The 14,185-nt window shown below is 46.3% G+C and overlaps 1 protein-coding gene across 10 annotated transcripts in view; it reads right to left on the bottom strand.

Annotated features, from left to right (window-relative positions):
• Positions 1-1,936: 1,936 nt before the first annotated feature.
• The window catches only part of TTBK1 (tau tubulin kinase 1), a 130,182-nt gene continuing 117,933 nt past the window's right edge, over positions 1,937-14,185 (bottom strand). For 6 of the 10 annotated variants that reach the window (XM_065833528.2, XM_065833530.2, XM_065833529.2 and 3 more), the window contains 2 exons: positions 8,575-10,157; positions 1,937-7,470 (listed from right to left, as the gene is read on the bottom strand). In XM_065833528.2, the coding sequence (XP_065689600.1) occupies positions 7,038-7,470; positions 8,575-10,157 (2,016 nt within the window). In that variant the 3' untranslated portion in view covers positions 1,937-7,037. The remainder of the gene's footprint in view (positions 7,471-8,574; positions 10,158-14,185) is intronic. The other 4 variants (XR_011738128.1, XR_011738129.1, XM_071805791.1 and 1 more) reach the window with 4 other exon arrangements.

Here is a 14,185-nt window from a genome sequence, read left to right as displayed (position 1 = left end):
TGTCCCATTCCATGGGGACAGGATGCATAAATACTTTTGTGTTTACTGGGGTCTTAGCTCCTATTTTTGCTAGCTCAACTCACAACCCTCAACCAAACATTCATACTTCTGAGAACTAAGACCATATTTGATGCCAAACCCTGGTTCAAGTTTAGCAACAATATATTTAGGTTGTGGGAAAGACTGTTGTGAGAGAGTCTATAAGCTAAAGCAATGCCAGAGAAGAAATCTAAAAAAGTAAAGCAAAAAGAAACAAGAAAAAAAAAGTGAAGGTAAAATCATTGAGATAATGCCACTGTGCAGCACAAGAACTCACAGACAAGACCCTCCAAAAAAAGCAGTAGAGAAATTGAGGTGACAACTGAGCAATAGGAGAATGAGTCTATTTCAGGAAGCCACAGAAGCTGACAGCAATTTACCAGCAGACATCTGCTGTGTGCCTGCAAGGTGACTGCGAGTTTATGAATGTTTGGACAAGTAATGTGTTTGAGCCCTGTACTGCGTACATTAGGCTACAAACGACAGCTGTCTCCTTATAGGCTGTGTCTAGTCCTGCCTGCAGAATCTCCTTTGCTCAGTAAAGGTACCTAAATGAAGGTGGTGAAAGCGTATGAACTTACCAATTGACGAAAATGAGCCTTCACAGTTATCCTGTTCCCTCTCCCACCAGCCCTTCCCAAACTTGGTAAGAAACTATACTACCCATATCTGGATGTGGTCTGCACACAGTAGCCACCAGGCAACGTGCACATGGTGAAATTACTGTTGTAGGAGTGTAGTTATTATTACTAAAAAGAATGAATCCTGCCAGCAATTGCTACCCTAAAGACAGGTAAATCCTCTCAGTTTTGGTCAGTCTGCTCCTCTAACAAATGTAAGGGTAACTTGCAAAATGCCTAATCATGAACTACAAACTACTGTCCTTGCAGTGCAGATTGTCTGGCGCCAGCACAATTAGTTGAGTCTTAACATATATCTCAAAACTCTTAGCTAAAGTGTCCTTCAGCTGAACTTTACTCATTCTATGCTCATTATAATAGTAAAATACACACCCCTAGACCCAGGCCCAACCTGGGACCCTTCTTCAACAAGTACACGTAGTGGTAAAATGATTATGTAACCAATATGCAAATGTGTAAGCAACTGGCTCTTAGGACTTGCCCTGAGGGTGTGAATGTAGCGAAAAGTTTTTGTATACAATGGCTTTTACTTTCCTTTCTGGTGTGCGGGTTTTATTTCAGGATCCAGACTTGCACAACTCTATAGTAAACACGATCTTGTCTCTGTGTGTTAAATTTGGCTTATTTGCATGCACACTGGCTAAGAACCCTGGTTTTGGGACAACAAGAGCTGTTCTCAGCTTAGATGTCAGACTGCCAAAGGGGATTAAAAGTCAAACCATGCCAAGTTACTGGTTTACTTCTGTTCCACTTACAGCATATTAATGTACAGGTCCAACTGCAGCCCCAGCTGACTGGTCTCAGCAAAGACTACAGATAGGGTCAGTAAAATATTGTAATGCTTCCAGTAGTGCTCAAATTGGGAAGACCATATAAAGCAGAAGAGTCCAGTTATGTGAAACACTGGCCCTGGCCAGCTTTGCAGTTCAGTGAAAATCCTCATGGTCCAGCCAAGTGTTGTTTTCCCGCAAACAGATGCACAAATGTTACTTGGCTGTGACATATAGGCTTCAGACAGCTCTAAGCTTTTGCATATCTATTTATATGCAAAAGGCAGGAGCCACACCATTGATGCTCTCTTGAAAAAAAGTGAAGGTTCCTCTACCTTGCCAGATTGTGTTTTGCAGTTGGTTGCAGCCAACTGATTTGTCGTGATGTAGAAACCTAGAGACAATCCTAGCCAATGTCCCTTGGAAGCAATTCAGGTGGTATTTCTGTTTCACATGGCAACGCCAACAAATGGGAGAAGACACCAATGAAAAGGTAGACAGGTTTTTAATGGCATGATCAAGAATCCCCTTTTAAAAACAAAACTAATGACAACTGTGTCTGATATGAACAAGAAATGGCCGCATCATTTATTTTATTTTTTAAAATATGATATGAAGTTATGACAAATGGCAGGTGGATTTGTACACAGACAGGGCCTCTGTGATACATGCCAGATTTTATGGCCAAGAAATTTGCCATGCAATTGAATCGGATTATGGTTCCTCGGTCGCAGTTGTACATTCTGTTTGCAGTGTGTAAACATTCTCCAGCTGCTTTCGTAAAGAATGCAAAAGAAGACATGTAGAGAGATTTAGCCTTGGGAGCCAGTCACATTTCCAGGCAGGCAGTACCAAGGAGCGAAAGTCATGTTTCCAGGCCAAAAGACTTTGTCAGACTGTGCCAGAGGCAAAAGAAAACGGTGTGGGTGCATACGATACAATGTTTCTGAGTGTAGAGTCACATGCTATCATGTTAAAAGGTGATATACAAAACTCATTTGTGTTTCCAGTTCCAATTCCTGTCTAGAGAAGCAGCAGCCCAGGTCCCAGAGCACAGCAGTGTCGCTGACACTGGTTTTCACACACACAGGACTCCTTGCCTAAACCCCCACGTTTCTGCAGAGCTCCTCACACCATCTGCAGGCGACAGTTCAAGAGCCTCTGCCTTGCAGCCCTGCAGTCATTTAGCCAAGCGCTGAGTGAACATCAGCCCCTGCGTCCTTGCAGCGACCCCGTGTCAGACCTCACCCCTGCAGTCTCCTCTAGTTTAACAGCTAAGATGAGTTCTCACCTTGGTACCTAACAAAACCCACCTCTGGATTTGTTGTGGCAGCTCCCTTCCTCCTTTTAGCACAGAGGGCATCATCAATACATACTTCAAACTTGCTTTCCAGACATTTGCAGCACCAAAAATAAAAGGGATAATGTCCTTCCTTATAACCTAGAGCACCAGCCTGCATGGTAGAGGGTCTGCTGCATGAGTTGGTGGACAAGTCTGCCTCAGGCTCTGTAGAAATCCAGGAGGGCTTCAAGTCCCCAGCCAGAAAGGGACTGACCTGCAGGGAGTACACAGTGACTCTGAAGACAAGATCTGCTCGAGGAGGTAAAATTAGGGACCAGGGGAGAGGAGAGTCATGGTGTACAAACCACTGTTATTTCATGGGATCCTAGCTGTGCTTGAGGTCACGGTTCACCACAGCCTTGCAAACAGGGCTATTCTCTGGCCTCACAAAGATATCAATCCCAATACACATGAAGGTGCTGCCTACCTGTCTTAAGGCCAGCTGGCTCTGCTGTTACAATCAGCATGGTCCCAGCCCCTTGGAGCACAGCGACAGGCTGAGAAAGGGCAAAACCACCATTCACGGTTCTGCAGGGGACCATGGGAGCCGGCACACAGTGAGGCCATGGGCACCCACCCGGGAGCAGTAGAAAGGGAAAAGGGCCTGTACAGGAGCCCAGCTCACTCCTTTGCATGCAACTGAGTAGCTGGCAAACAGACAGAATCAAAGGTGGTTGCAAACTCCCAGGTGCTTTGTGAAACTAGCCTAGTGTGCTAGGGCATATGTATATAATAAGCGCTATTTATATTGTTATAATAATGTGTATGATACTCTTTACTTAGAAAAGGCTAGCAAAGTCTCCTGCCTCTCACATATTCCAAAGACAACTGACTCAGAAATGTTTGCTACCGAAACACAAAGACTCTCATCTCAACAGAGCATTTGCAGTATCTCATGACACCTAGCAGTCCCAAAGACACTTCGACTCCCAACACACGACCCTACAGTGCTCCTCCTATCTGTTCCTACCACCCATGTACACGTATGCACAGACGCAGGCACGGTGGCAGCCTGTCTCAGGGGTCACCTCAAAATGCACATGAGCACAAGCATCTGCAGTTGGCCACGACAGCTTCTGCAGCAAACACACCCATGGGGAACACACATAGTGTCAGGCTCTTCACAGAAATTCCTGCAAACATGGAAAAGTGCTGAAAAGTCTGCTTCTCCTTCTCTTACCCCAGTTTCCTTTATTCTTCCTAGCCATTTTGTCTGCTTTGGTCAGCTCAGTCTTCTCTTTGATCTTCTCTTCTTTGCAGTGAAGCAAGGATGCAGCTAGACACCAACAGTGATGTTTGAGCAGCCTTGTGTTTCCTTGAGGCTTGATGGAGCTTGCACACTATGTTTCATGGGCAGGGAACAGCAGGGTTTTGCATCTCCTGCAATTCTGTGATGTGACAGTCCACCACGTCCTGCGATGCCAGACTGAATTGTCTAGCATACCTCAGCCACTTAACCCTAACACCACAGGCCTTGTTCCCTGCTGTCCCTAAAAATGATCTCCCATGTTTTCTCCAACTAGGGCAGGTGTCCTTCTAGCCTCCCTGCAAGGTGGGGTAAGAAGAAGAGAGGACCTGGAGGAGTTGTTGACCCTTTTGCAGGCCAGTTTAAACAGTTATGTTAACAGAGAGCATCACTGCTGGTCCACATGCCTGCCAGAAAATCCTTCCAGGGAGACACGCAAGAGGAATGGGAACTTCTGTAAGCAGGGTGTGCTGTGCACTCTGGTGTCAGGCGTACCATGGATTCACACTCACCACTGAGCAAGGGCAGAACCTTGAAAATCAGAGCCAGTGAGGAGATCCAGAACAGCATCCACATGGCAGGCGCTTTCCTCTGTCCCTCTGCTGACACCTAAAATAAGGATCCAGGCACCATCTACTGCAGCACGCTAACAGGGCTGTTAACAGGGGGCTTGCAAGCATCCCTGTGACCACGTCTGCCAGAAAAATGCAGCTCTGTGGGACACCTCTTGTTACCAAATTCTTGAAATCCACTTGACTGGAAGAGCCCAGCACTGAAACTCCTGTAAAAATAACATCGGTGAAGGAATGAAAGAGGCAATGTGACAACCAACCAGGATCACAGTATCACTTGCTACTGGGAAGGAGAGCAGGTCTGGACACCCAAGCCTGTGGGACACAGGGGGAAGCCTTTCAGTAGTAACAGCACCTGGCACCTCCTGCACAGGCTGTCTTGGGAAGAATCATTGCTGCAGTCAGTCAGCTTTCACTTCCATCACAGCTCTTTCTCATCAGAAATAACTGGGGGAGCACACTGCTTTTGACACACTCTCCTGCTCCCCTCTGTGCCAAGGACAGCTGGGATACAGGACTATGCTGGATCAGTGAGGCTGGTAGCACAACCACAAGGAGAGACAACTCATGCCAGGCCCAGATCTCTGTGGACCCAGCTGCACCATTAGCCCAGCCCTGTCAAACAACACTAGGAACAGATGATGTTTTCTGTGCTGGAAATAATTCACTGGCTTTCTGGAATCTGTTCAGATGTCCACAGAGTACCCTGTTCTCGCAGCCACCCCATCACAGCTCTCATGCTCCTTTCCAGAACAGTTCCTGTAGATGTGAACAACTTCAGAATTCCTCAGATCCAATGGCCATCAGTGTGACTATTTGTATATATGTTCAAATGAATCAAGGTTATTATAGTCCAGACACCTCTATCAAGCTTTGTTGTCTGCAAAGAGTAAATATGCAGCTTTGGGGATGGGTGTACAGAGCAGTCGTATTTTTGTTCTGCCTCACGCAAAACCTCTTTTAGGCAAGTCAATGGTGTGGAATCCAAAGTATTTGGGTCTGGAGTGTTTACCCCTGCAAGACATAGAGAAAATTTTGTGGCTACAAGATCTCACCAAGCTCAGACAGGTATTAGTCACCCTGGCTTTCATTTTCAAACATTCCTAATTAGTCCAGGGGCTAAAACCTTGGTTAATTTATTTCTAGCGGAACACTAAGCTTCTGCTCTGATAATACTACTTAAAGAATACAGCCCTTGCTTTTACATTCTCATTGTTGTGTGGAAGAGCTGAGCACTGGGAAACACATAAATGTGACCTTCACAACTCAACCCACTGTACTCTTAGACAAAAACACACAAGGTTCCCATGGCATGCTAGCAAACCTCCTCAGAAAGCAGCAACTTTTGACTGTGCTACAGGATAATTTCCCACCCTGCCCTGTAGGGGAGCTGTGGCTGAAACCACAGTGCCAAAATTCACAAACACCAAGATCATGACAATAATAGCACAAGGAATTTAGGTGCAAGGGGCACCTAAGCCAAAGGCATCCAGTGACTATTCGCATCTTCAGGATGGAGCTGTGTTTGGTGGACTATAGTCCTATGGCACCAACCACACTCGGGTCGAGAGGAACCACCCATGTTGGGAGGTGTGGTCTCCACAGCTCACAGTTTGGTATTGGAGACAGAAGCAGCTGCAGTGTGCTCCCTTCTACATCAATTAGCAAGCACTCTTGATTTCACAGCAAGCTGCCCATACAGCCCTACTTCCATCTAACTATTCACCACAGAGGAATCTACTGAAAGAGCAGCTGTGTAGCTGAACAGAAGTGCCAGATGGCCTCCTCTTTGGGACATACTGGAGTAGGTAGCAAGACCTGGCTGTCCCCTATTCTCACCTGCAGAGGCATCCCTGGAAAGAAGACCCCCCGCTCCAGCCTGCCCCTGCTCTTATCTCAGCACACAAGGATGCATTCATCCTTCTTGGCTAAGCTGGTGACAATCCTTTGCTAACACAGGTGGCAGGAAGTGAGCCAACACTCAGGTAGATGGTGGCGGCCAAGGCTGGCATTTTCCCAGACACAAGAGAGGAGGGATCTGCCTGCAGAACGGGAGCCTTCCTGTCCAGCAGACCTTCCTCTCATCATCTCTGCTCCGCTTCCCAAAGCCAGGGTTGGTGTTGGTGACTGGTATTGCTAGAGAGAGGGGAATGCACTAGGCAGGCTGCCTGGGTTGCTGTTTGGTGCTGTGCATTAGCAAGCGTGAGCTGCAGGCTGGATGTCTCCCTTGAAGAAGGTTCTGTGGCTCAGAGGCTCTCAGACCCTTGGGAGCTGATCACAACTGTGTGGGGTGAGAGTGTGTGAAGCATTGAAGTACAGCTACTGCTATACACTCATGAGTCCAGCACGGAAGGCTGTGCTGCAGCATCTCAACTGTATACTATATGCTGAAGTTACCCAGTCTGTTGGGCTGGCAGAAGAAGACCATTATCTGGCAGTTGCCTTACTCTCCAGGGACACTTGCTTTCCTTTGGTTGCTGGACTCTGAGTCTGGGTTTTTGCTCTTTGTCGTTTTTTGGCCACACCAGGAGAGGTCAGGGAATCCCCCGTCAGCCCCAGGGCCTGAGCTGTGCGCTGGGGGGAAGAAGAAACTCGCTGGAGAGCAGTCCCTGGCTTATGCTTTTGGCAGGGAGAAGGGTTTTCCCTCCAAGGTGGCATCAGGCTTCTGGGAGAAGCACTGGGTTTTCTTGAAGGAAGGACAGGGCTCTGAGGGGCTCTGAGGGGAGATCCACAGCTGGACCTCCATGAGCTGTTCCGTGGAGGAAGAGAAGTGGAGCTCAGCGAAGGAGGAAGCTGAGTTTGTGTCTGTGTTGTTCGCCGCTCGTTTGGGACACTTCCAGTTGGTCTCTGTGCCTGAAACCTGCAGGGGAAGAGAAAAGGGAGGATGAAAGGGAATTTCTGCAAGGGGCTTAGGGCTCCTGGCAAGTTTGACATGAATGTTGTTGAGCAATTATAAGAAGTCTCCAGCACCAGGATGAAGAGAGTTTTGCTGTGAACAAGATAGGGCACTGGTTTGAACACTTGTGCTGTTATCTAGTGTTGGCCCTGATCCCCCAGCGCTCTCTGAGTCAATGCGCAGGCATGGTTTGGCCGATAGCACATATCTGTTACTCTTCTTGACATGCAGCATGGATGTAGCAACTTCTTTCAAGGTAGGAGGTACAATCTGGGAATGTGGGGATGAGCTGGATTGCACCAGCTCCTCTAACAGTAACTACTGGTAGATAAACCAATCCACAGGGATCCCCTCCTTTCACCCCACATCTCTGAAAGAGCAGAATTTGCTGGACCTGTGGCAGAGCCACATCAGCAGCTCTGCTCCCGGGCTGGACCTCCAGACCCAAGTTCAGGAAGAAAAGCCAAACACTGGTGAATTCAGAAGGCCCACTTCCCCTTATATGTCTATGCTTACTTGATAGAGAACAAGGTACCTACAAAAAAATCCCAAGACACAGGGATATGTAGAAACTCAGACCATGTGGAGGTGGCCCGCGTTGTTCTGCATCACTGACAGAAGCCACGCACGTACATCTCCCTCTCTGCACCTCTTTGCATGCTGGCCATCTTCTGAGGCAATCACAACTGGCAACCTTGCAGCCCTTGGAGCTCTAATCACAATAGGCAGGTCAGTCACAACTGTGCCAAGTATGCTGCAAAACTGAGAGCTCAACATGGGAGGGCTCTGCTATTAGTAGGATCAGACCAAATGAAAGAGCTTGTGGAATGGAAGAAGGTCTCAAAGTCAGGGCAAGAGAAGAGGGGTTTGGCCCTTTGGCCAGACTGAGCCAAAGAAGGCAGAGAGGTGGCTATTTCACACATCAGTGAGCTGAAATGACTGTAGGAAACAGAGATGGACCACTCATTCAAGTCAAGTGAAAGGTAAAGCAGTAGGAGGTGAGCAAAGTCCTGGCTGCACCTCCTTAACAAGTCCAACATTTTGCATTGTTCAGCTTTTTGGTCTTACCTGTAGGCAACAGCCGCATCCTGTGGGGAGCTACATAGCATGGCCATTGCAACAGCCGTGGAGCTCTCAGATTTTGCCGCCTCTAGTGATGTTTTCACTGGTGTGATGGGCCGAGGAATTCTGCTCTTTGTGCTTATGGGTCTCTCATCTTTCCCCAGGGGGGCAGCCTTCTCTTTCCCTGCCTTCCTTGGGACTGAGTCATCAGAGTCATGTGTGTCCTCCTCAGAACCAGTGGTTGAGAGGGTTTCTGAAGCCCGCTGCCTCTCATCGCTGGAGGACGCTGAGGAGGAGGCCCCTGAGGCCAGACGAAGAAGGCGGTTTTGCCTCTTCTCCATCACGAGGCGAGCCAAGACAGGTTGCTTTGTCCTCTTATAAAGCCTCTCTTTGGCCGAAAGTGATGTTGAAAGGTCTGAGCCAGTGTCCTCCTCAGAGAACAAAATGGGTATTCGACTTCTATACCTGGAACCAAGAGGCCTCCTGGGGCCTTTCTGCTGTGTGTTGAAGAGGGTCTCTGCTCGTTTCAGGTGTTCTGCCACCAGTGCTGACTTCTCAAGGTCAGGATCCCTTGCCACCACCTTGCCAGGCTCATCCAAATCTAGTGAGAGCGACACTTTGTCGGAGAGCTCTGGTTTGTCCTTGAGAGGCTTTGCTTCACCATTGGGAAGAGCCAGTTGCTCCCCTACTGTTTCCGAGGTGGTTTCAATGTGATTAGCCGAAAGCGCAGAGCTCTCCGTCTGTGCCCCTTCCAGTCCTGAATGTATGCTTTCACTCTCTATCTGCACCAGGTTGTCCTCCAGCTCTTCTTCAATAATGACCTCCTCAAACTGGCCCGGAGGGCAGTACTCCTCATGCCTCATCAACTCGCCACTGGAAGACATGACATTTAAGTGGGTCTTTTCAGCAATATGAACAAATGTGCGCTCAACTTTGGTAAAGGGGGAGGAAGCTGTAGCCACTGTCACGGGAGGCTTTGGTTCAGATTTAAGGACTGAAGAGAGGGTCCCTGGCTCGGATACATCCAGTTGGCTACCCATAGGCTGTGGCCGCTCACTCTGAGGAGTCAGTGCAACAAGAGTGCCCAGATCAACTTCTGGAGCCAAGTCTGTGGTCACTGGAGACTTTTTCAGATCACCTGGCGAAAATAGCACTAGTGTTTTTGAGCCTTCCTCCAGCTCCAGGTCCCCATCAGCAGTGGAAGCGCGACCCTTGGATCCCTTCTGGTCATCAGCCAGGAGTGTGGAGGGTGCACACTCCTGGCTGCGCTCTGTGCTTTTTTGACTCAGGTCACTACTGGAACCACTGTGCATATCAATCTCTTCCCCTTCCTCCTCTTCCTCCTCCTCGTCTTCCTCCTCATTGTCTTCTTCCTCCTCCTCCTCTTTTCCATTTATTTCCAGATTATGTTCCAGAGGTTTGCAAGGGGCAGTCAAAACAACATTTGAGAAATCAACTTTCTTTATCCGCTGGGATACCTTAGGCTTTTCCCAGTAGTCCGACATCTCTTTTCTGAAGTCTTGATAAGGCAAACTTAAAGGCGCTGCCTTGGGCAGACCATTCATTTCAAATGACTTCAGCATATATGCCTGCAAGAAGACAAACGTGACAAAAGAAAACGGTTAGTATTCAGACATAGCATGGACACAGACATCAGAACCAAGAGCAGTGGGAAGCATCAGTCAAAAGGATCTAGTCCATGACACTTTCAAAATACATGCCTGAGCAGTGATCACTCAATCATTTAATTCATACAAACCTTAGAGGGATTCTCAGATACTCATAAATGAAGGCAGAAAAATGTGCCAAAGGAGTTCCTTTGTTATCAGTCTTTAGCTGGACCTAAAAGAGATTTTTGCAAGCAATTCCTCAGGATTTTTTTCATGTTTACCAGTTTTCTTCAGTATTTATATATTTATTGCAATATTTAAACATTTACATATTCACTTCTTCCTTACTGGACCCATTCAGCAACTCTCTTTCGTACCTAGGTCACGGCGAACTCAAGGGGCCCCTCAGGACCGGCGACATTTGCTGATGACTTTTCCATATTATCCACCATTGTCTTGGGAGCAATACCGTTGTAGTGCTCCTGTGTTCTCCTCTATGCTATTCATCCCTCGCTCCTGCTCTCACATCCCTCCAGCAACTCATACTTCTGACTCTTACAGACTCCTTCAGCTTTCACTAAAATGATTAGCAAGTTAAGTCATGAAAGCTGACATATAAAGTATCATTATTAGACTCTGGGGTGTCCAAAAATTAAAAGCAATGGGAGGACAGATCAGCTGGTGTTTCTTGAGTAGCAGTCTGTGGTGGGGAGGTGGCCCATAAGGCGCCAGGGGTAGGTTGTGAAATGATCACAATATCAACAGAAAAGCAGCAACTCACACACACATGCACACACTTGACCAAATAAGCAAAATAAGCAAAAAAATCACAAAATAAATAGGCAAAATGGCAAAATAAATGTCCATTGAAGTTTTGTCTAATTAACAATTAGTTGCAAATTAAAACCACAGAAGCATCACTCTGTAAAATGAATTAAAAAACCAAACCAAAAAAAAAAAAAATCCCAAAACATTCAAGTCACTCTTCTTTAAAGAGGGCTGGGAAACAAAAGCCTCTCTGTAAACTCAACCAGTCAATAACGCATCACATTACTTTTCAGTCCTAATTATGAACAGCAGGGCTCCAAACATCTGTGTTTGCAAGTGGAATCAGAGGCTACGACTGAACAAGCACCCATTTAACTAACTGGGCTACAGAGCTGCCATCAGTCAGCACATTCATCTGGCTATGGGAACAGAACACTTTGTCTCTGAGGGGGAAAAAAAGCCCTCAATAGCTTTTCAGTCCAAAGACACAATTTCAAATTGTGCTGTAAATCTGCATGTCATTCTGTGCAGAGCAACTGCCTTATTAGTATGCCTGAAAAATGTAAGATCTCTATGCTCAGGGACATTTCAAATAGATCAGTGGGCAGCATCAAGCTGTTATGCACAGTGAAAAATTGTTATCTATTTAATATTTCTTTTTATATCTTATAAATTAAAACACAGGCTGGTTTTGGCAATGCCTCTGGACTCCAAATCATTGTCTCTTATTTCATTAAAGCTGAAGTCTGGTGCTGAAGATGACCCCGTATTACCCTGATTTAGTCTTTCACTGACCCACTCTACCTTTTCTATTAGGATGACAGATTTGGGTCTTGGACTGGTAAGAAGGACTTACCACCCTTTGCAAAGGAAATTATCCACTTGACTTCCTCCCTCAGGCATTTTTTGGACATTAGCAGCCTAAAATTGGCTTCTGCCTGTTGGCTGGATGTGGTTTTCCCAGGACATATACCCACAGTGCTATCCTGGAGTCTTAACCAGACACGTTTCCCCAGTGGAACTGGGACCTGATTAAAGAAGCCCTGACCAACATCTTGCCTTGTGCTGAGCCTCCCACTGGAAAGAGTACCTGATCCCCAACAACAGTTTGCCTGCTGCTCTACTTCATCCCATTTTCTAGATGCTGTGATTGATGGTACAGCTGGGTGATCGCTGGTTTCTCTGCATATGTAAACTTTGATACATCCTGTCAGCTCCTACGAGTTTGTGTCATCTCATCTACTTTCTGGTCAAGAAGAACTGAACCCAGTCCTGCAGTGTACTTCCTCTGTAGGTCAGAGATATGGTTTATGTGCCCTGCAGTCTGCCCCTCCAGCAGCCCCGTCTCCAGCAACCCCTCTTTCCTCAACAGCTCTTACCCTTGCAAGACATCAGAAGTTTTACTGAGATGAGATTCACACAAAGCAGTAAGATATGACACAGAGCTGGACATCATAATGTTGCTGTCATAAAAATAATGGTTCTTTCCTTCTTCTGCTCTGGTACCCCTTTTCTGTCATTCAGTTGTGCACTAGGTACCTTTCTAATCATAATGTACTTCCACCTCTGGCTGTACAAATTCTTTGTGGTATTTAACAAATGAACTGCCCTTCTGTCTGTAATTCCCCATGTATTTTCTATTTCCCTGCATGACACTGCACCCTAAGCACAACAGTGATTGTTTGGCTTCTGCCTACCTGTGGGAGACTTGGACTGCTTAACCTCTTGCATGCAATACCCAAAAATTGTCAGAATGCATTTCTTAAAGAAGCTGGAAGTTGTTGTTGTTTTGCTACTGCAAATGCACCATGGAGAAAATCTGAAGAGCATAAATATGCCAAAAAATATGGAGGACAGAAGTTACCTACAAACACAACTAAAAGAAACTTTGTTGAAATGTTGCTTGGATCAAATATTATTTTAACACATATTTTATTACCTTCATTGCTATCATCACCTGAAGCTGTTAACAAGGAAGAATGTCCTAGGGCATCAAAGTACGAGTTGGGCTTCACTGTTGAGTTAATGTAATCAGCAGCTAGCTGTAAGCAAACACCCTGCTGGACCAGGGGTTCCCGGTTTGTCCTGTCTTGGCAGTCATCATGTGTCTTCTATACTACAGGTCACTCAGCTGCTCTAGGATTTTTTCCCAAAAGCTGGAGAAGAATTTTTCTGTTCTGCTGTGCCAATGGGGAGGAACTGTGGGAAGATGCCAGAAGATCAAGAGTGGAGAGTCTTAGCTTGCATCTTAAAATTGTAGAATAAAAAAGGTGTAAGGAATCTCTGGAGGTCTCTGCTCCAACCACCCCTCAAAGCAGGACCAACTCAGAGATGTCTGCTCCAGGCCCTGTCCAACTGAGTTTTGAGTATCTTCAAAGACAGAGATCTCACAACCTCTTTGGGACCCTGTCCTAGTGTTTGAGGCCCTTCATGCTGAAAAAGTTTTTCTTTATATCTAATTTCTATGCCTAATTTTCCTTTTACCCAGCTTGTGTCCATCACATCTCATCTTTTCATTGTGATCCTCTGAAAAGAGTCTGGCATCATCCTTCCATCAAGTAATTCAAGGAAAAAATAAGATCCCACCCCAACCCTTCTCTTTTTAAGGCAGAACAAACCAAACTCTCTCAGCCTCTCCTTATGTCATACGTTTCTAGTTCCTAATCATCTTGGTGGCCCTCTGCTAGGCTCACTCCACTATGAGAAGAACTATGCCATGAGCTGAGGCAACCATCCCATTTTAAAAAGCTACCACGACTGCGAGTGGGCAGAGCTACCCTGGATCTGGACAAATCTGAGTCAAAAAGACTGCCTTTACCTATAGCAAGCTCTGATCTCTGCCTATGTTCCTCACTTTCTCAGAAGACACATTTGCCTGTCTTTGGGCAGTGAACCATTTTTTTCCAACCTGCTTGATCTTAGATCTTAACTCCTGACTCTTTTGACTTCCCAGTCAATTGTCCAGGAATGCATATAGCTGTTAATTAGTCTGAGCATGTGTGCCCCACAAAGTCTCTGCATTTCACATCTGTATCACTCTGTCTTTTCACTGAATTTAAATTAAATTTGGCTAGTAACTACTTTGGGCAACAATATGTATTTGGAAGGCAATAAATATGCCTGCTTTGCATAGAGGCTACAATTAGAATATGAAGACGAAGGAGAGTCAGGAGAGAAAAAGATCTACCTGCTTGTATTTGGTAGAGGCAGAAACCAGAGCCTTCAAGTCCATCTCTGTC

This window comes from Patagioenas fasciata, chromosome 3 (genome assembly GCF_037038585.1).
Source record: "Patagioenas fasciata isolate bPatFas1 chromosome 3, bPatFas1.hap1, whole genome shotgun sequence".
In the NCBI taxonomy this organism is placed as follows: Eukaryota; Metazoa; Chordata; class Aves; order Columbiformes; family Columbidae; genus Patagioenas; species Patagioenas fasciata.
This window is presented reverse-complemented; position numbering and strand designations above follow the sequence as displayed.